Source organism: Cebidichthys violaceus, unplaced genomic scaffold (genome assembly GCF_023349555.1).
Source record: "Cebidichthys violaceus isolate CVI_PGR_0920_01 unplaced genomic scaffold, fCebVio1.0.p SCAF_19, whole genome shotgun sequence".
NCBI lineage: Eukaryota > Metazoa > Chordata > Actinopteri > Perciformes > Stichaeidae > Cebidichthys > Cebidichthys violaceus.
The window spans coordinates 6,174,500-6,197,777 of record NW_027176361.1 but is presented as its reverse complement, the minus strand read 5'-3'; the positions used below and the strand labels follow the sequence as shown (position 1 = coordinate 6,197,777).

At 41.0% G+C, this 23,278-nt stretch overlaps 1 protein-coding gene across 1 annotated transcript in view; it reads left to right on the top strand.

The window, feature by feature from the left end:
- The first annotated feature begins 8,350 nt into the window (after positions 1-8,350).
- Positions 8,351-23,278, top strand: part of LOC137874604 (phospholipid-transporting ATPase ABCA1-like) — a 133,540-nt gene continuing 118,612 nt past the window's right edge. Inside the window, exons 1-7 of the mRNA XM_068713375.1 lie at positions 8,351-8,509; positions 13,183-13,312; positions 16,573-16,666; positions 16,934-17,075; positions 17,213-17,340; positions 19,392-19,519; positions 20,449-20,646. Coding sequence (XP_068569476.1) covers positions 13,247-13,312; positions 16,573-16,666; positions 16,934-17,075; positions 17,213-17,340; positions 19,392-19,519; positions 20,449-20,646 — 756 coding nt within the window. The 5' untranslated portion in view covers positions 8,351-8,509; positions 13,183-13,246. The remainder of the gene's footprint in view (positions 8,510-13,182; positions 13,313-16,572; positions 16,667-16,933; positions 17,076-17,212; positions 17,341-19,391; positions 19,520-20,448; positions 20,647-23,278) is intronic.

Here is a 23,278-nt window from a genome sequence, read left to right as displayed (position 1 = left end):
TTACAGCGCTGTCTTGTGAATATGACAAATGCCATAATCTATCGGATGTGCATGGAGAAATACATTTTATTGTGTCGCTCCCAACCCGGTGGGTGCAATATACCTTTTTTTTAGGCAGAGAACCACTGTCTCAGACTTGGTGGTACCGAGTCTCATCCAATCTGCTTCAAACTCGGCTGCAAACCGCCCCAGTGCGTGGTGAAGGTCAAGTTCTGAAGGAGTCAACGCCACATCATCTGCAAAGAGCAGAGGCGCATTTCTAAGGAGCTGATTCACTGTTCCACAGCCAGGACCTAATCTACATTGTTCCTCTTGGATCTGAGGTTTGACAGTCGGTGGAATACTCCCAGGGAGGCTGAGAAGTGTGAATCCCACATAATTGGAACACATCCAACGATATGTAGATTTTTTCTCTCTTTTTTTCTTCTTTTCTACAAATTAGCACTGTTCACTTCCCTGTACTTGTTTATATGTGAATTGGTGGCTAACTGAAAGTATAGGTCTTAAACATGATTTGCTATTTCTTTCACCTTTTCTGTCGACTGTATTTTTCCTTGCGCCACCACCACATTTTTAAAAAAAATAATTTTCTTCTCTTTGACGTCATTAAAATAAAACATGCCCACTGTAAGGTTAAATGATTTGATTAATGAAGCGCACCATCTTCTGTACCTCACTTCTGAAAAGCAATAAGAGGCAGGTTAACGGCTGATTTGACCGTTGTGCTAATTGACATTAATACATGTCTATTTGTGTCTGAGTTGGTGGAGTGCTTACACTGGGAACATGGCCTGCCATTAGCACTCTGAATTTTCTTTGACATGGAACCATAAACATTGGTCATAGCGCACTACTCACCAAATTAAAACACTAATTCACTTTGAAGGCTTTACAGTATGATAAATAATGTCAATTTCAAAGTTGTGTACAGTCTAGAAAAATAAGCCCCTTAATAGATTTTGTCCATACATTCAATACCATTAGAAAAATATTAATTTCCCACTTTCCCAAAACCTAAATGTGTTTTTGCGTCAATAATCAGACTGTCAATTGTTCTCCCCTCTACACGTTGTCCCATCTACCAAGCCCAGTACTTTAAACTGGAAGAATGAGAACGATAGTAACTACAAATGAGTCGACTCACGATGTTTCCCTAACCAAGCAGGAAATCCCATGACCTGCTTCTATTCCTCAGTGTGCACCCTTGATATTTGCAACATTTGGTTTTGTCTTTTCTCTCATTGAGTTACAGTGACAGCTGTACTTTTTTTTTTCATCCAGGTGAGGTTTATTTGAACAGAACACTAGTTGATCTCCTCGAGACATGAGCATCACTCAAGCCTCTTTGTCGAGCCCTTATATGTGGCCATTCAGTGCAAATAATTACTTCCCCGGACCAAGACAGCCTTTGTGTGCTGATTTGCTGTGGAAAACTTTTGACAGTTTCCTCTCATGCCGAACACCATTCATACTTTTAATAAGGGTCTAGATTGCAAAACGTCCACTGACCTCCTCCTCCTCTCAAATTTATATGATCGTGAGGACACTCGAAGGGTTCTGTTATCTCTACGAGACACAATGAGTTCCAAGCGCACTGCAGAGAGATCAGGGACAAGATGCCTTCCTCTAATTGTTCCAGTTGGCAGTAATCAATACTCAATCAGTTTGTTATTTTTTATTTTACCTTGTAAAGAAATGATTTGCGAGCACTTGAGGTAGACATATGGGGGGGGGTGAACATAACTGGCACATTCTGCACAAAATATTGCAATCCAATACAACAACCATGCAATAAGTGCTCATAATATAGAACAATGCTTGTCTGTGTGTGTCTCTCCGGAGGCCTTACGTTGTGTATTGGAGAGATTAATGACGAATGATCTTCTGCATTGATCTGATTGAAAACCTTGAAGTAAAAGCTCAACATTGTATAGATTTTAAGTGACGCCTTTCCACCACAGTCACAATATTTGAACGCCATGAAACAAAAGTGTTTATGTTGTGTCGCCCCCGCTTTTAGGTGATACTGTCTTTTCTGTACTATGTGCTTTGATAATAGTTAATGACTTAAATGATGGTTGATGGTGATCATAACAATGAAGCAATGAAGTGTGGAGCAGATGGAGGGATTTCAGAGGCTGATGATTGGGATATCAACAGGCTAGTTGCTGTCAAAATGATTGTCTTCTGCAGAGAGAGGTTGTCAGTAACATAATCAATGTGAACGTATCAGTTTGAGCTATTTGTCAGTGAATAAATGCCACAATGGATTAGAATGAAGGGGGTTAGCCCTGAAGTTCCCCTTAAAGTGGGCTGGCTATTAAGGTGCACCAGCTATTCTCATTTTAGTGACAAGCCGGGGAGGATATTGGCAGATATTTCCCACATATTTGCTTTTTTTTTTTTTTTTTAGCCCTGAATATTTGAAAATAAAATTGGCTACTCTGTAGCTGCTCTCAAACAGATTGAGTCTTAAAGATAAAGATATACGATTTCTACGGCCATCCATCAGTGTAGATGCTAAAATCTGTGCGACTCTCCCAGATAATGAGTTGTGGACCGGTCAGGCTGGGCCTGTGAATGGTCTTGCTGGCCTGAGATTTCACCTGCTGGGAGCATACAAGGCTTATTTAAGGGAAGCTCTGAAACACAGGACAATGCAGATGAGCCTCAAGATTAGAGTTGAGGTTCAGGGATGAGTGTACTGAAGTAAATCAACTTATACAAAGCTGGACGTGCTAGTTCTAATGCACATCTTATTATCTTTGTGTATCCATATTGAGTAGAGAGAACATATTTTAACCCAGTATACCATCAATATACAGTCTGTGTCTTAATATTAGCAGTCAGGTTAATGAGCACTTGGATTAACAACCACATGCAGTTTTCATTCCTGTTAAAATGAGAGCTTGTTCTGTCAAATGTTCTTACTAACTCTATGCAACCTGATGGACTGCTTGTCATTTGGATTTAAATGGAACTGTAACCTTGTTGTGTATGTTGGAGCTCTTTTTGTTGACTTATATGTTTGTTTAAGCTTTTGAGACTGAAAGTTAGGTATTTACAGATAACACAGGCGTGCAATTTCACAGTGAAGCATCGTTTATATTTCCATGAGGGATAGAGATAAAAAAGAAATTCTCATTAGCGCTGCTTTTATCTTTGTTACAAATGTCGGGCGGTCTTTTCCCTTTGAAAGAGAAGACTGTAAAACAGCATGTGTTCATTTGGGAAATTTATTTATCAAGAGTTAAAAGTTTGGAACAATATCGTAGTTGATGGCACAAATACTCTGTAAATCGGTTAACCTTGGAAAGAAAACATTCATCTTCCACTAAAGAGATCAAAATGTAGGGTTACTAAGCATTTCGTCTCAATTTTAGGGCAATGGAAATAAACTGGAATGTGCTTAGTCATTGTAAAATGTGTGCTAAAACACACAGCGCTGCATCCTGCTTGAGTCGAGTTCGGCATGAAGGCCATCCGTGTAACATAGGTCGACATCATTCAACGCAGCTACTGATGAAACACCCAGGATTCCAAACGTTGTGTTGACAACCTTTCAGTGACATGAAAATCTCCACCAATACAAGTGAGTGCTCCAGCTAGTCGAGCTGATGGAGCAGCAACCATCCACTGCAGACGAGACCATTGCTGACTTTGGCCCCGTCAATATGCTGGTAAATAAGCTGTGTTGGCGCTGTTGTTTCTGTGGTTTTGCATGCCAGTGTGGCAGCAGGTGTCACACCTGGCTGGGCTCTTGCGAACTCTTCTCCCTTTTGTAGTGGGCTGTCAAAAGGAGAAAAATCTTTTTTTTTTTTCTTTTCTAATCTGGTGGGGTCCATTTACAAACACTGCATCCCGTGTTGCTTGAAGGTGAGGGTGGAGGCAACCGTGGGCTCCTCCGATACGCGCCACCGGCTGATTATTTCTGCTGTCGGCAAGTAGCTGTTGGACAGGATGTTCTGAAGATAAATCCAGCCCTGCCGGTCCACTCCCCCGTTGTATAGAAGGTACGCAATTAATGTCGCTGTACGCTACGGCTGACCCGAATGCTTAGAAGCGTTGCCACAGTAATCTATCGCTATAGTTCATTTGATGTGATTATTTCACATTTTGTAGCGTTTTCCGTTTCAATTAAAAGGAAAATCCTTTTTATCCTCATCCCTTATTAGACAATGATTGCAAAGTAAAGTGCAATACAAGTATGAGGAAAGTTTGACCACTTGTGTTGTTGTTGTTGTTGTTGTTGTTCTACCTCCCACCTCCGCTTTAATGCAACGGCAGACGGGTTTTTACTCCGACACAATCTGCCACGAGAGAAAAAGAAGTTTTTCTAGCAGCTGTATATCTGTGAGAGGCGACTGGCGCTCAGGAAGATAAGGAGGTTCTCTCCTCTCTCTCTTTTCCTCTGTGTGTGTGTAAGCATACATAGGCGTGCATTATATGTGAGAGAGATTAATACAGTTGACCAACAGTGACGCGTCAAAGCTTCTAATATCAACGAATATTTCTCGCCGAAGCTTCGAAGCCCCAAAAATGGTATTTGGGACAGCTCTACTGTACGAGGAAGTCTATCATAAAAACACGCAAAACACAAGTTTTAACATAATCCTGAAGAGTACAGAGAAGCGATGTGAACTGATTCTGTCTAAAAGGGTGTGTAACGTTAATACCAACCCTCTACAACCTGTCCACACACTACTAGAAGTCCTCTGGAAGTCCTCGTGGTTTTGAACGGACTGACAAATCCTGCTTTGAAATAAGTTCAAGTGTCTGCGGCTTGTAGAGCTCATTGGAAAAGAAAAAAGTTTGTTTGAATGTAGGGGGGAAGAAAAGTAAATATTCTGTAATTATCTTCAAATTGAAAATTCACAGTATGTGTGACAAAATAACCCTCAACCGCAGATCCTCTTACTAGCTTTTTGTACCTTTTAACCGCATCTCACAGTCATAAATGTAATGGCCTGTTGCAGCGTATAAGTGTAACCTGCTATTGCTTTTCTACTCTATCTACTGTATGTCCTGATACCCTTAGTAACCTAGGCCATTGCTGTTTGCTACATTAATGCGAAAGGAAGTAAACCAGTGAGCCGCGATGAAAGGATAATCATGACACCGAGCTGTCTGAGAAGCAACGTGTGGAAGCATTCTGGATTTGTCTGCAAAGATGGAATCATGTCAGGCCCTTAGCCGAATGCAACTTCTTTATAGTAATGTTACCACAGCAAATCTGATCTCACGTGTCAAATGAGGCAGCAGAGGAGCAGAGGACGTGTGCAGGAGACAAGAGAGAGACAGACATTTTTCAAAGGATCTGAGTCTTCAGCTCTCAGCCCTTCTGTTGCTTCGAGCAGAATCTCTGAGGTTTGAAGTTTAGTTTGTTGCTGAATCTCTCCTGATCGCAATATCTCAGGAACAAATGGCACAAATGTACACTTGGACTTAAGGATGAGCTGATTAGACTTTGGACAAAGGTCAGTGTTTTTGGCCATTACTCGAGAATTCATATGCTAATAATGACAATTAAGCACAAATGTCTAAAAGGATAAAATGGTCCATCCAAATGATTACAAACTTGACTGGATGGCGGAGGCTGCAGGGCGGTTCTTCTACTTTGAATCAAGTAGTGGTCAGGTCCTTTTTTCCTTCTTGAGCGACCTTGAAAGTTGAATATTAGGCTGTTATTTTTGCTGATCTCACATCCCAAAGAAATGTCCCAAATGTATCTTTGAGTCGTCTCAAATTGGCTTAGAAGTAAATCAACAGTGCTTCTGCTTGAATCTGATGGCCTTGTGAGTCCAAATTTCCAGGTGTTGTTTTTCTCATGCAGTTCCATACATCGTCGATGTCAAAACAGACTACATAAGTTTAAAAAGTGTTCTTCCTCTGCAGAGTCTGTGTGGGCTGTTCTGGCTGGAGTCAAAACAAACACAATTGTACCCATGGCCGGCAGTCGGGAAGAGGCAACAGCATCTGTCGAGGAAGGCTGTTATTTGTTTTCCTCGACTTTGCTGGTTTTTCTTTTCCCCAGGACAACGCCAACCTGCTCAGAGGTAGACATAACACAGACAACTAAAATGCCAACTGTGACCCCGTAGGGCTGTTGAATGTTTACCCCTGCACAGTGTCCGTCAGCTGTCCGGTCTGTCCGGATGAACATGGTTAACAAGCACCTGTGTGTTTACTTCTCCCCTCATCAACAGGGAGGGAGGAATTGTAGAAAGTGAGGGCAGAGGAGCAGCGGCTAGCTATAGCTTGCTAGCAAAGACTCCCAAGAGATCTCTGTGATGTTCGATGTGGCATGCTCTCAGTAAGCTGCCCGGGATATTGACTATCCTTGCTTGGGCATTCATCTGAGAATCTGTAATTTTTCAAATGTTGTATTATTTAAATGCAAGCGCACGAGGGTCTCACCAAGTAACGGTGCCAGCTTGAACTACGATGCACATAAATAAGTCAGTCAAAGAACTTATCTGTACTTGAGTTCCCCTGAGCGGGCAATAAAATCAGCAAGGATTGCAAAGAAGCGTGTTACTTCTTCCACTAGTTTGTTATGTAAGGAATATTTTTACTTCTGCAGATCACAGCAAACATTAGTGCCCTATAAAGATTAGAGTGGTGAGATGGTGATGAGGGCGGTAGAGTTGGAGCAGCGGCGGGTTCTCTTGTAGTTGTGTGAGCTTGCAAATTATTTTGAGTTTTCTGTCTTCCTCTTTGGAATAACAAATCATTTGCCCATCATTCCACACAGACATCCCAAGGACTGCAAATAATGTAGCGATGTTGAGCCGGTCAGACATGAAAACTATTAAATTAACTGTTTTTGCTTCGCTGAATATTTGCTTTCATCATAGCTTTCTGAGTACTTTCTTTACTTTACTGTTTGCTCATCCAGCTCTCTGGTTTGTGGCCGTCTTCTCATTTGTTCTCGTCAGGTTCAGGTTGTGTTCGCATTATCACCTGTTCCTTAAGGTATGCAAGAAACAAATTACAAGGTAGCGTTGTTGCAAATGTGCACCTTATTTTTCATTAGCATGGCTAGACTAATACACGGTTTACTGACCTGGGAACAGCAGGTGTACTCCACCGCGCCGGCTCCTTCGAGCGGCAGCACTTCATTATTCGAAGCAATTACTTTTGGGCAGTTGAGGTTTCACCTGGGTTCCATGAGTGCGAGCGTGTGACTAATTGAGAATATAGACCTACAGCTCAAGAATCACAGAAACCCTTCAGTGATTGTGAGGGACGGAAACGTTTCCTCGTGGAGTTTGACAACAATCACGATAAAACAAAAAAAAAAATCTCATGATTTGAGTTATTTGTTGGCACACAGTCGTGTTATTTCATGATCTTGCTGTTTTTTTTTTTCCAAATCTCACTCAGTAATTGTATTTTTATTTTTTTTTTCAAAGTGAGTATCTTCACATGAATGATAGGAATGTCAATGAAATGTATTTTCAATGGGAATGAATTGCAGAACATTTTGAAATAGACCTGTTTTATCTTCTGAAAAGGATGTTTTCAGTGCCCTCTTAATGAATGGCATAATAATGAACACAGTAATATCGTCCACAGTGTGTAGCATCCTTGTTTATTCCCTGTCTAAACACCCCTCTCATCAACATAATGATGTCCTCCCTGTGCAGCTTTGGTGTTATTCTTTATCACCCAGCGTAATAAAATCTTAGCCCCCTTGTTACCAAATTATATAGTTACTATAAAACCCTACAGTCACTGCACTTAGCTGCCCCCCACCACCACCTCACACACACACACACACACACACACACACACACACACACACACACACACACACACACACACACACACACACACACACACACTCGTGTGACACATTCAGTCGATTATCATCAACACTTCCCATGATACCAACCGGTCTCTGACCTCTTTAACTGAAGTTTCACTTATTTATAAAAAATTAAAAAAAGGAATAGTTTCAGGACTAATTAACTCATGAATAATTTGTGCTAAGTCAACAGGTGACTACATTTGAAGGTTTACTGCGAGAGACCCCGCGAGACGAATTTCAACAGCCCATGAACGCAAAAACAAGGCCAGCGGAATGTAGGGCGATGCTCCCGCTCACCCTCCACGCCTCATCAGGCGACTCAGACAAGACTACACGACGCAGGCATATGTGCTCTGCTACGGGGCAAAGCTTAAGGGAACACGCTGTGCAATGTACACCACCTGTGTGCTTCCTGACTGTGCTAGTGTGGCTACGGTTGCTACGACCGGCTCAGCAGAGGTCATTTGCATACTTTATGACTCTAGGTAAAAGAGGACAGAAACATGATAGGTAGGCAAAGAGTGTGTCTGTGTGTGTGTGTGTGTGTATGTGTGTGTGTGTGTGTCAGAAAGAGAGGAAAAGAGATGGTAAAACTGTGTCTTTTTGCTTGACTCATAAGGGCCTGCAGTTACAACCGGTCAAATCCATCTTCGGGCCCGAAGATGTGCTGATGGGTGGAAGCTAAACAGCTCAGAGGTAGGTTGATTTTGACAGTTTGTTTTCTCTAACGGGACACTTGTTTTGTAGCCGTGCCTCCTGCGTTGCTGCCTCTCGTCAGCTGTTGTTCTTGTAGCTTGCTCTCTGTTCCCGAGGCTAGCTCAGGCTCAGGCCTGGGCGTCTATACACTTGTCTGTGTTGTTCTCCATTTGCCTTTTGTGAAGTATAGATCAAATAGAGTGCCTTGAGAACTGCGTATCTTATTTGAAAGCATTTAATGGTCCCCAGGCTGGCGGCTTTTAAAATGGAAATCAAGGAGTGCAGTTGTTACCTTTTGTGTTACACAATAACAGGAGAAAATTGAGTTCTTAGTTGTTAGTTTGGTTATAGTTGACTACATATATTTCAAACATGCTCATATTCTCACAGCTTGTTTGCTTAGTCATGGAGGGAAAGACGGGACATTACTCCTGCTAATGATTAACAGTGAGCCCAGACTGATGTAAGCACTAGTGAAGAGGTAGTGCCACATGTGGCGCACCTTTTTACTGTGTGTGCAAAATAATTTCTTCTTGAATGACATGTCTTAATAATTCCTTAAGTGCTAACGTTCATCCTATAATTTTTTTATTTAGCATTTTCATTTGTTTCTAATGAATGAGTAATTAGCTGCTAAAAGTGATTGACAGGTTGCCCTGGGAAAGCACTGTTACCAGAGCTTGGAGCTATTACTTCTCTAAAACTAATTACGTGTAATGACAGACGTAGTGTCGGTGATATCGTTTTGACAGACTCCAATATCACAGCTTCAAATCTATATAATTGAAGGGAGTGTTTGGTACAAAAAGATTGAATTAGTGACAGAAGTAGGGAGACACTAAATGTATCTTCCAAGCAGATCGGCCAGTCGTGGGTTGTATTCATTCAGTCATATGCAGCAGTGGTCATTGCAGACATACCTGACTGAGACCTACACTCTACTGAGTGCACTAATTATTTATATCATTTATGTTGGCACTTCCACCCATTATACTGAGTTTAATGTTAAAAGTGAACCGACAGTTTTGATACGTTTGTATGGCTGCAGAAAGCTATTCTTTAAATCAATTCTTATCGTTGAACAATTTTGTAGAAGTTGTTTTTCTCTATTTTATTTTCATCCAGAGCTACAAATATCAGTTTTAAGGATCTTTTATATCATATTAGGCACATAATGTCTCTTTCTAAAACATTTAGTCAGTTCACATTATTGTTGTACAATGAACTAAAGCAGCACGATCAGGGTTCATGCTGGGAATTAAATTGTACGGCAATTAAATAACCAGCATGACCATGCTGATATCAAGCAAAAAAGTCAGCTAAAAACCAAGTGCTCTCTTGTGAAACAATAACCTGAATATAACATTCAAAGGGAAAAGTGTTGATGTTCAGCATAATGTATTACCTGTAATTAAACGAATAACAAATATCTCCTTGACCCTACTTCCTCACAGTAAACAGTGCGACATCCTGTTGTGGTGAGGCTGTGGATCAGCGTATGATCAGAGTAGAGTTAGAAAGAGGAAAAAAAAAAGAGTTGAATGAAGGAGCACAGAGACCATTATACTCTTCAGAGGGCGATAGCTGCCCCCTTGTAACGGATGTCAAAGGCATTCACCGCCGTCCTCTACTCTCATGCTGTATGACGAATATCTGTGTACTCTTTCGATCATCCTAGGGGCTGAAATAATGTGCTTTGCTGTCCCTGGTCCCCAAACACCAGGCATGCATCAGCACTTATATTTTCTCAAAACTTAGCTTTTCTTTTTTGTATCACTACATTCTCTCCCCTTCTTCCTTTTCTCTGAGTTTTCTTTGGAACTAATGATACCGTGAAAAGCTGATGCCAGCGTCTGATGGCCACACTCTCGTGGAAAAAAAGTCCAAAAAGTGGCGAAAAGGAGTTATTACTTCAATTATTCTCTTTGCTCCTAGTTGTAGATTAAAATGATGATCTGGAAAACACTGTTCACACTGTATGGTTTTTTTTGTTCTCTGGAGAACTGTGGTCATTGTGTTTTATAACACTGCGGCTGCAATGCAAATCACAATCGTATCTTCTCTTGTTACTTGTTATCTGTTCTTTAGATGTGGAATTGAAAAAGAGTCCTTGAGCTGCCCCCCCCCCCCCCACACACACACACACACTCAGACACCATCTTTTACAGACGCGTCTCTTTTCTCAGATACCAACACAACTCGCATGCACACACTTTTTGACGTATGGGTTGAGTGTATTCTTAGACATGTTGTTTACCCTTCATGCTTGACGTGATTTCAGAGTGGAGGTGGTACCAAGCTGTCCTTCTGCTGCGCATTACATGTTTCAAAAGATGAGGCTTGAAAGCTGTGCGAGCCGTTGCAGCAGATACTCAATTATACAAGCATTTGACGGAGCCGAGTGTTCATGCGCACATACCAGGCCTCTTTGTAAAGACCCCGGCCAGTTTATCCGTGTACAATTCCATAATCACCGTTCTCTTCCAAAGATATATGAAGTAAGGCATGCATTGAAGGTGAACGCAAATAGTGAATAGCACTCTACAAGAAAAACTACTGTGGAGGAGGTGGTGTGGTAATAGTACAGTAAAGCTACAGCAATCTCTGGTAAATGTCAAAAACATGCAATCTAATAGCTAATCGACAGATGTAATAGCATGATTAAATGCAGTTGGCTTTTACACTAGTACAAATTGGCATTGCCAATAAAGAACGATTTTTTAGGAAAATCTATGTTCGCCAGTTACATCTCACCAATATTCTGTAATAGGTTATTGAACCGCCCATTAGAGCACTTATTTGGCCATTTGGAAGTGAGGGAGCCTCAACTTTTCCATGACGGTAAATAAAACATCCATGAAGTAGCAGTAAATAATGTAAACACACAGAGGGAAGAGGGAAGCTGTACAGAAAGAGGAAATGGAGCGTTAAAAGGTGGCACTTTGTCAGGACTACCCTTGGGCTAAAAAGCCCATCCCCACCTGACCCACCTGACCCACCTTGCACACATACTCAATTCTTAAAAGTCTCCACAGAGCGGCCGTTGAAGTACTTTGCAGCATGTTTCAAACACAGCCAGGTAGCATACTTTGGCCATGAAAGACTGTATCAACAATAAACACTCTTTTATGCTTTTGAGCATTTGTTTGTAGTTGAACTTGTACTCGAACACATGCTCTCAAATCCAGCTTTCACTCCACTGACAATTATTATGTATTTTCAATATTAAGATCTGAAATACAGTTGACAAACATTTAAAAACTTATTTTGACTTAATTACTCATTTTGTTTGCTTGTTAGTGCAGGGAATATCAGTTTTATTTATATATTGTAAGGCATTACCATACCATACATAGTAGAAACCATTGTTGCAGTTTTTTTTAAGTTTTTTTTACTTAACTTTGACATTATCAGGAAGTCCCGTTGAGTTAAACAAACTCTTTTTTAAGAGAGACCTGGCTAAGGTAGCAGGCATACAACATCATTAAACAGTATAATACCATGCATACTAAATGAAGTACAAAATCAAATAAAAACACAGTGGCCTCCCAAGAAGAAAACTACCACATCACTCTCTCACCACATTCTTTATGATGCCCTTAGACTCAATGGATTCAATGTTTCTAATTTTACATCTTTGTTTAGATTATTCCATGTCCAAGCTGCATATTAGGAGAATATAGTTTCTCCCAGATCTGTCAAAATCTGGCTTCATAAAAAAACGACCACTCCGAAGAACTGGTAACTATCATATATATTCTTGAAAAAAAAAAAATGTAAACGTATCTTTTGATACATTACAAATGTATATTATTCTCAATATATGTCAAAGTGTTTCCTGTATCTATTCAACAACATTGAACCTATCAATAAAGTCTTTTCTCTTTCTAGTTTACTTGCAATGTAAATGCATGGATTTTATTTTATATTGCATCACATGGTATGAACAGTCCTAACCATGGGTGAAACCTTCATCAACAGAAAGGGTACTTTACTGGAACACATTTTAAATGCCGACTGTAAATTGTTAAACTCCCACTTGTGTAATTAGACTTAAAGACGACTAACATTCCTGTGAATGGGACCTCATAGCAGGCCAATGAAGGAACTGTAGTCATCAGTTGTAGATTTGTTTTAAAAGGTCATACTTGATGTAACTGTGTAAAAATGCCACAGCAGATCTATTTGTTTATTATCTGTGTAATCAGTGTTCAGTGGGTAGTAAAACCTGCAATAAATGGCAGTTGCTCGTGAAGCTTTGTCTTATATTTTTGCACCGGTCACCAAAAAAACCTTTAATTGACAGAGAATTTGTAGCACGGTGGTGGTTAATAATTCGACAAAGAGCACAGTTTACAATGCCTTACCCCCCTTTAAGAGGAAAAGAAAAGAGATTTCAGGTTTGACCTAATATTTTCTATATGCAGTACATTAAGTAAAACAACCATCAGCTTTTTTTAAAACAGGTTCCGATGCTGTAGATCCAAACTGCGCAGCCTCCACGTGAGACATTGCCCCGTCCTGAGATTTGCTGAGTGTAGGTGATAATAATTCTTAGAACAGGTGCTGCACCATAAGCCCCATGGCCTGGGGAAGTGAATGATTAGTGGCACTCCCCCAAGATGCATTGCTCCTCTGTATTAAAACCAAACTCTGCCTTTTATTCCCTCCAGGGTTTATTAAGTGGGCCAGTTTCCATAGCGACGCTTTGGCAGGATATTGCCAGGATAAGCCGTAATGGGTCTCCTGACGCAGTTCACTCTGCTCCTGTGGAAGAACTTCACTCTCCGGAAGAGACAAAAGGTACACTTCTGCTCACCAGCCCCCTTTGCAAATCAACGTAGATCTGCTAAAATTGGTCAACAATGGAGGGAAAGTGAGGATACAGTCCCAAGATTGTTTTATCAAGGTTAACTAAGTTATTCATGAGAGGGGAAGGTAATAGGAGGGATTTACTACGAAAATTGTCTCCTATAGAACTAAGCCGCCTTTAACTCTCCCACTAGAGAACAAGAACAATCTTACCTTAATGCCGACCAATTCGGAGTGTCACCTTCAATTTTTGGAGATGTATCTCTAGTGCACGTTATGTCACATTGCCTGTGTTTTAGTTCTAACGAAGCCAGTCTATGGCCTAATGGAACGGGATTCAGAGTGACGACTGTTAAATGCTTAGTTTGAAGGGCAAATGCTCTTTCTGGCTCTTCTCACAAACTCACTGCCCCAGCCTGTCCTTAGCATTGCTACCCAAAGCTTTAGTGTCACTGCAGTTTAAAATGTTACCAAACAATTACGGGTTATTCATATTTACTCATCAGATGAAAACTGAAATAGTCCAACTGATATTTCAACTGCTGTCACTTTACATGCAACTTTTTCCAGTGCAAGTTCAATATCTGTGCCGCTCAACTTCAGCTAAATTTGACCTGCTTTCATCTTTCACACTTAAGGCCGCCACACGCCAGAGACGTTTTTGTTTTGTGTGATTAATACGCACGTCAATACATCGATTTTGTCATGATTACTTTTACACAGAACATGAATATTACGCCACGTTACGGCTGCTGCAGAGGAGGCTTGAGTCTCTGAGTCATTGTCCCTTTGCCCTGGCTAGTTCCCTGAACCCGAGTCATTACTTCCTTATTAATATAACAAACACTAGCCTACACACGATCACCCAGTGATATATGGTGGATTTTATGGCCTCTGATGTCACCCACAATGGCCAAGGGGTCACATGATGGGGGAAGATAACAGTTACACAATGTGTCGCAACAGCACTTCAAGGGTCAAAAGAAGTTGTCATGGAATCTAGTTATTGTTACGTGTCATTCTGAGGCAGATATAGCTGTTACAAAGAGCTGCGGTGTGCTCTTTGATTTGCGCTGTTTGCAGTGATGATAGGAGTTACATCCACCCACTTGTTTTGTTAGGGGTTCGAGCGCAGCAAGCGCGCCTGTTGACAGAGTAGAACAAAAGACATCCTCCCAAAAAAATCTGCTTTCATCAAAGTTCATATTTTCTTGGAATAACTCAAGGCAAAGTCATTTGAAATGTTCTAACTTTGAATCTGTGAAACATTCCCTTTGTTAATTTTGTCAACCGACAGGAAGAACAGGGTGGAAACATGCTCCGACTTTCCCGCTCGACTATTCAAGGGGACAGTGGTGGTTTTGTGCTTGGAATGTAGGCTATTTGGCCAATGTCAACATGAAATATTGGCAGTAGACAAAATCAGTGGGAGTTAGCAAGGACAATGGTGCTTCTGGAGGGCTTGTGGAGGTTAATGACCAATTATATGAATGCCTCACCAAGCATTTTAAGATTTTATAACAGGCATGAAACTGATTTTATGGTCCAGTATTTCACATAATTTCATAGGAGGAGATTATCTATTCACAAAGACACTAGTGTCCGATGGCAAATGCCTGGGGAGCCAGACATTGAGAAAGTCCCCATGATCTCTGTGTTCCCTCTCCGTGCCTTTTCTTTGAAATACATTATGATAATTCACCCTCTCAGCAGAACTACATCCTCTCTGACACCCGGACGGCAGGGAATTAAAGGGCAGAATTTAAAGAATCTTTTGAGTTTCTTTGAAATTTATGCAATTTAATTTTCTGCGTTTTTTTCTGTTCAGTAATTCATCGGCAAAATGATAAACCTGATCCACTATATGCCTGTACAAAACTAAATCAATATATCTCCATCCCCCATCCCGTATTCCTCTTTCACTTTAATTTACAAGGTTGCCATGGCGCTGTGACATTACCTGCAATATGTGTTTTTGTATTTCCTCACCTCTGCCGGCCCGTTTAATTATGAAGACAACAACGTCAGCGTAGATGTCTTCTCCTATTATTTGTGCTAATGTGCGTCATCAGATACAATGTCTGAACATGTTACCATAGCAGGAACACGGTGGTTGGCTAACTGCTGTTGATTCCTCTAAGCAAGTCACTCCAGCAGCGATGCTGAAAGGGATGAGCGTGCTGGCAGACCAGGTCAGCTCAGGTTAGCGGGGGGGGGGGGGGGGGCTCGGTGGGTGAGTGCAGGGCTGGAGGGAAGGGGATGTTGAGCGATGGTGTGTCTGGGGATGCGTAAAAGCCTGGATGGCAGGGGGTGTTGGGTTGAAGACTCGAGGAAGGATGAGCTGCAGCATTGTAATAGCTCACTGGAAGTCATCCGCTGTTTGATGTTACGTCTTGCAGAATTATGAAGTGACTCTAGCTTTCAGAGGTCTGCATTACCTTGACTTGTGTATAAAGGAACTGAACTACTTTGGTGTTTCCACAGTAACAACAATGGTAGAAATAAGCATGCACACATGGTAAATGTGGAAGCCTGGACCTGTGTGTGTGTGTGTGTGTGTGTGTGTGTGTGTGTGTACCTCATAACTCTAAGGTCCTAGTACTTTGCCTCTAGAGTACCCCTCAAGGCCAACTGAGTATAAAAAAATGAGAAACAACCCAGTGAGGAAGTAAAGCCTTGAGGTCATCAATTTGTGCTTTGTTGGTTTCTCTCTTCACCCATCCCCAGAGGTTGAAATAAAATGCCTGGCATGTCACATGGGCCGCTACCTGCTGGCAGGTATTGAAGTGGTTGTTTTAAAGCAAGCAAGCGGTTGGAATTCTTCATCCAGAAGAGGATTAAATGTGTGGGGGAGATGATAGGGAGTGTGCGATAGCTTCGGCTTGTGGAGTCATACGCTGAGGTTTCTCTCTCAATCCAGTAAGTGCTGAGAGTGAAAGCAAGACTGACAGCGTCACATATGGACTATGGCTTGTGCAGCTACATTGTAAGCACATTCACATGGTTACATACAACCTCAAGAGGTCATTTTAGTCAATCATCAATGGTGTCTCAACGGCAGAGACTCAACCTTTTCTGTTTGCCTGTTAATGAAATGTCCACTCACCTTTGCTTTTAGATTTGCTTTGACATTATGAGTGATGTCAAATTTCACTTATGAAAATACAATGCAAATGCTGCGAGCCATAACGTATTCCAAAGATGTATTTCATAAACATTATGAAGATGAGACTACTTTGTCTTTTGTGCAGGTGCGGCTGGTCGTTGAAGTGGTGTGGCCTCTGTTTCTCTTCATCATACTGGTGTGGGTGCGGTCCACCAACAAGCCTTTTTTTAAAGGCCAATGTAAGAACAAGCAGAGATGTAATGTCTATTTCACAAGTCATATAAAGCTGCAGAACCACTCCTCAGTTCCTTGTGTGTTTCCTTAATAAATCGCAAGGCTAAGGTATAAATCAAAATGCAAATATGATCTAGATTGAACATAAAAAATACTAACCTCTGTTGTGATATCCATGAAAATATATATATATACAATCTCTCAAAACAACAATGTGTTAACAATGCAGCTGGCTAGATGAATCCTGTAAGTATTCATCTATATTCCTGTAGGCCACTACCCAAATAAAGCCATGCCGTCGGCTGGCGTGCTGCCCTGGCTTCAAGGTATGATGTGTAACATCGACAATCCCTGTTTGAACTACCCAACGCCGGGGGAGACGCCAGGCCAAGTCAACAACTTCAACAACTCCATGTACGTACCGCAATGTGTCCTTTTCTGTCTCGTCTCCTAAGGATGAAACTGAATGTTTTGGTAGTGATTTCAGATCATATCTAAGACGTGACATTTACACACAGTTTGTGATCTTTTTTGTCTTCCTGATAAACTAGAGTTGCCGGGATGTTGATAGAGCTGCAAACCCTCCTAGTGAACGGATCCATTCTCAGCAACGCACAGTTGCTGGCAGATGACCTCGACCAGTTGGATTCAGTCCTGTCACAGGCAAACCCTGGTGATGGTAAGAAAATGTCTTGATCCACTGACCTTAAAACAATGGCACAAACAAAAGCAAAAGTAAAAAGCAACAGGATCATCACAGAGATTAGTGGGTTTTTTTTATACACTAGTTGGATTGCTGCTGATGGTTCCAAAAGTAAAAAGTATAGAAATACTGCCTCAGCAACAATCACTCTGCTATGTCTTTGTTAAGTACTCTCCATCAAGGAAAGTATCCCCTTCATGTGGATGACAAGTTGGAGGATTTGTTATTCCCCTTTATCCCTCAAAAACAATAGCGCATGATTATTTATGATGCAATTTGCTGTGCAGACTGACAGATCGTTTGTCTTGATAAGTTGCTGCTTTGCATTAGGCTCATTTACCCTGATGATATTCAGATTTTCATACGGCACCTAATTTGCAAAGAGACAAGGGGGGGGGGGGGGGGTCTGCTGTTCAACAAACGGCTTGAGGGCCATTTGCATTTTGGGGTCGCTGGCTTGTAATATACAAGATTAAATCCATCAAAGATCTAAGCCTGGGCATAATTAATGGCATTCACTGTCGGGAGGCAAGAGCACAAAAGGTCACGAACAAGAATGGGGAATGGAGCACTGAAAAGACTAGGATGGCATAGGTGATTGTGTTGTCCTTTTTTTTGTTTTTACCATGGGTTGATTAAAAGACTCAGGTGGTCATTTCAATCAGAAAGGCAACAGTGTTCAGGAAGAGCCCAGAGCATGTTTGTCTTCCCCATAATCTAACCCTGTCCATCCCCCCCGATGCTCCCGCAGGCACGAGGGGCATAATAACATGTGTTTAGTTGGTTGCATCAAACAGCATAATTAACTCGAGACAAAACTGAATGATTGTTATTTTTACAAAACATTTATCTTAATTGAACCTTGCATAACCCAGTAAAAGTCACTTCCTCTCTTCACCTTGTCAATTGAATGAGCTGCATGCATTACACATGCAAAAGGGCTAATTTAATTGAATTACGTAACCCCTTCGTTATCTCAACAGCACATGCAGGAGTCCCAGGGAGAAGGAAACACGTGTTGAATAGATGCAGTTTGTGCATGGGTGTGTGAAGGTACTTTAGTGGGATCCCTGCTATGTTAAGGCATTGTGAGAGGGGTAACGAGTACCAGTCAATTGTTTTTTAAGCTATCTTATTTGAAACCTGACTATCTGTAGCCAGCTATTTAGGAGAAAATGTCTGGTGAACAATCTGGTACATGTTAAGCAACAAATTGTCCCCTCTTAAACACTCATTCAACGCAAGTGCTCTACCTCTACTTGCTCCAATGAAGAATTTAATTGCAACAGTTATCTAGAAAGCATCCTTTGAACTCGTATCCATTAGACTATAAAGCCACTACGAGCAACATGTAAAACCAAACCACATCAGAAGGCGATCAAGAATTCAGCATTCTCGATTCAATAACACATTATGAGTAAGGATTTTCTTTTTGTTTTAGGTCTTATTTGGCCATTGTTCATGTCATTTAGGAGAATATATATACTCAGCAAATGCAATGCAGTGATTTTGAAGACATGGACTTTTGCTTTAACCTTTTCCTTTCAACAACATAATAAATCCTCCAGGGCATTTGTTACACCAGCCTTCCATTGCACTGGAAGGACTGCTGTCCTATTAGCTACACGAGGCAGCCACTCCTCCATGGTTGGAATAGGTGTCCAATAGGGCAAATGACACAAGCCTCACACATGTTTCTGTAAGGACCCACATTTGTGAACAGTGGTGTGGAAATAAAATGCAGGAGGATAGACCAAGCAAGGGAGGCAGAGACAGAAAGACTGCAGGGTTGGCTGCAGAATATCTGCAGTGCAGATGGCGAGTAAGGAGGATTTACAGCTTAAACTATGAAAATCCAATTCGGGTTAAAAGGAAGCACGTATATTTCTCTTTAAGTTTCCCAACGCTTCCCAGTTGTCAGCATCACACATGTAAACATCAACTGCACTGCTGTACACTATATTTACTGTTGTTTTGTATCAAATGCTGTTCTGCAAATGTAATGATTTTCTATCTTTATGTTGAAGCCCAACCAGTGATCCTAAGGAGTATTCTCAGAGACAATGAAACCTTCTCTACTCATCTGAAAGAGAATTTGTCGCTGCCACCATCGGTGGTCCAAAGCCTCATGAATGCTGAGATTAAACTCAATCCAGTGAGTATCATTTCTCTACACTGCTCGCATGATGAAACGGCAAACTGTCTCCAATAGGAATCCCAGCTGCTTTGAAACAAGATTTTCCACCTCCTGTAAATATAAGAATTTACGTGTTAACCGAAATATTCAGAAGACCAAATGTGCCAAGAGTGTTGTGCTTGAGCATTTTAAATGTAAAATATCATAGCCAAGAACTGCCTCGGGAATCAAAGCAAACTCGAGCATTTGCTTGATAAACCACGTTGTTTGAAGCTGGTTACAGTAGGTAATTTGGAATGAAATGAACTCGCAACAGCAATAACAATGTCTTGTCTCTAAATGCTCCCCAATTGATACCACCATATGTATCAAGCAATATCAATTGAGCTGCAAGAAGGTAATTTTGCTTCACTGTCAGTGACAAGGATGCTTAAATACAGTGCAAAGTGATTAAAAGAGCCCTACTGTGTACAGTATGAGGCATTCTGATGGTTGCATGGGGCTCTGTTGCAAAATGTACTTTGTGCCCAGAAAGTAAAATATTCCCAGTGCAGTTCATAAGCCATCCTCTTGTCTATCCTGTCTTTCTTGGAGCCATTGTATACTGTCTAGTATGATACAAAATATCTGTGTGTACATACATTTGTGTGTGAGGTGGTTTTTGTGTCGGTCACATTTTTACTGTTGTTTCAAGTGACCTTGTGGGTGTTTGTGCACGCACAGTATATCGGTCTTTACTCAACGATGAGCAACGAAAAATAAGGCTTAATTAAAGTCAAAACACTAATTTATATCTGATTTAGCATACTGTCTGCCTGCACAAGGTTTGAAAAACATTGATTCATGTGTTGTGTCTCACATGTTTGTACATACAATAAATACAATATGCTCAGATGCAAAGTTGTCTTGTTAGTCAGCTTCTACCAAAGTTGGTATTTATTTTTCAGATGATGGGCATCCCGAGGCCGGGCAACCTGAAGAGCATCCTGTGTGAGGGGACAGATCTGGATGAGTATATCCAATTTAGCAGCCGAGCTGAAAAGGAGGCTTTTCAAAATGTCAGCTGCTCCCGCGATCCACAGCAACTGATTAATGCCCAGCAAGTACTCCTGCAAAACCTGGACGCGAGGAAAGTGCTTTCTGAGGTGAGCTGTCTTCCACACCAAGAAGAAACCTCACTGCTTGTCTGATTTGATGTTGATGAGACTTTGGAGTTTTGCGTAGTAGTTCGGACATAATTAGTTTAATTTTGACAAAAGTTTAAAAGGGAATGCATTTGGGAGCTGTTGGCCTGACGGGGACACTGTAGTAATACAGGTCATAATGTCTACATATCAAAAGCCGTAATTCCTGCTCGGCAAGGTCACCCACATCTGGCATGCTTACAAATTGCACTGTCTGGGCTAATGAAGGTAATATTAAATATGTAAATTTTAAACTATTGTGTGTCTCAGCCACCACGGTTGCAGTTGAGGAATTACGTGGGAGAATGCTGTGAACCCTACGTCAGGCATTTTAAAGTGAAACTGAAGATACTGAAGCTATTGTGTGTGGTTCTTCAACATTTTTGTGGAAACTGCATCTTCGATTCAGGCCTCTTGGAAGGCATTTCCCAAGACTTACTTTTAAGAGCCAGTGTTGCTAGGGGATGCACTGTCTGCTCCCATTGTGCACTACTGACTGGAGCACGTCGTAGCCTTGTATATCCTTCGAACATTGGGCCCCATGCTGGAAGCGATATATAAGAATACATTTCCTCTTATCTTTGTTTGCACACAGCATGTGTTCTTATTACCCATTGATTTCTGGGTTTCATCAATGAATTCATCGATCCCTTGGACGGTATTGTGTGTGTTTAACGTATTGATTAGTTTTTTCAACAAGCAGACATATATTTGGTTATGTACCGATTTATAGTGTTTGTCCTTTTACAACATTCATTTGGTGTGACCCATTCTGTTCCACTGGTAGAATTGGAACCTGGCAGTCTAGACTAATTAGCTTCCACAAAGAAAGTGGAAGACTTGACTTTCTGGACGTTTTCTTTTTGGTCATGTTGTATCAATACCTGCAGAGTCATTGGCAGCTCCTGCCTGAACAATTGAGTGCTGCATTCATCTTACATTGTGCTCAGTTATATTGTGAACCTTAAGCCTAAGCAAAAAGGAAATGCCAGAGAAATGGTTTTTTTTCTGCCAAAATTCCCTGCTGAGCCTTCCTGTGGCGTTGAGGGTTGTGATAGATACTCACCCTAAATTGAGCGATAAATAAGAAAAAGTAAACGTCGCTGCACAAGGTAATTTTCAGCATGGATATTCTATCAATTATGTACAGTAAGATGAAACTGCAAAGCTTAATACTGTTTAAAAATATTTGGAGATCATTGTCTGTTCTAACTATAATTCTCGCATGGCTGGCGGTAAATCGATTTCAAAGGCAATGATTTTCTGTGACAGCCAATTGAGTCACCAATTTAAAAGTTAAATGTTATGCTTGTCTTGCTCTGTGACTTAGAGAGATGAAGAAATAGCTTTCGAAGTTAAAACTTGCTAATGCATCCACTTTAAGGCAAAACCTACAGGCAGCACGTTGTTGCTACACCATTATGTTAATGTATTTTGTTTCTTTTATTCTGAGTGAGAAATCAGTTTTTGTCCCATAGGGTCTAAGCATTTAAAATGCTCATTGTCATATGCACCCAAGTGTCTACCAGTAATTTTGCTAGAATGCAATCAGGTGGGAATTACCTATTAGAACCAATGTTTTGTTGAATTCTTTTAAATCTCTAAGTTCCCTTTGGGACGATGAAAGGCTGTACTTTTCTTTCAGCTTATCTTTTAAAGAAAATATATGGGACAGCAAATCCAATAAATAAGTGATAAGGAAGGAAGTTCGTTGGAGAGAGCATTTGAACAATTTAAGCCCACAGGCATTTTCAGATGCAGGAAAAAGAAAGCCCAGACAAGATATGGCGGACAGGCTCTTCAGCGCCGCAAGCAAATGGATGGAAAAGAACATCAAGCCTTCACACTTACAGCTTGACGTCGCTGAGTGATTGTGATAGCAACAACAACAATATAAAGAATAGGACAAGGGAAGAAGTCGGGGTCTGTCACTGAGGTAGTGAGTGGCAGAGGGTGATTTAGATAGTGGTTCTACAACTTTGTTTGGTTTTCTGGAAATCATTTCAGAACACAATGCACAAGGTAGACTGTAAACAAAAAGCATTTGAATGTATGTGGCTCTCGAGTCATTCAAATGTCAAAGTGTGTTGTTTTTTTGGTTTTAGTCTGTCTTTGATGCATAATCTTCTTTGCAGTTCATTAACTCAACAAATCGTAACTTGTTGTACCATTCAAAATATGTATGGTTATATAACTCTTGTTGAATCACTTTTCTAATCACCTGGTTAGCAAAAGAAACCATTGATGTCTTCAGCTGTTACAAAGTGCATTACAAGTTGAGTTTAACAAGTGCCATTTTATCTACCTCCTAATGTGACATTGCTCAAAACTCTTCCATTGATCTGTGATGTTCTGCTGTTTAGCTGAAAATTGTCTGAGACTCACTCCTGCACTTTCTGACTCTCCTCCTTAATGTGTGCTCTTCACACAACAGAAGTGATCCTTAATGAATTTCCTCGAGACTCAATCAATAGCCAGGCTGCTTGAATGGGCTTCTATTTGTGAACGGTTTATTTTAAAAATACAAAAGCAGTGTTACCCTTCTTTGTACCTCTCTCAGCCTCCTGATCTGACCTATGTCTTTCTGGACCTA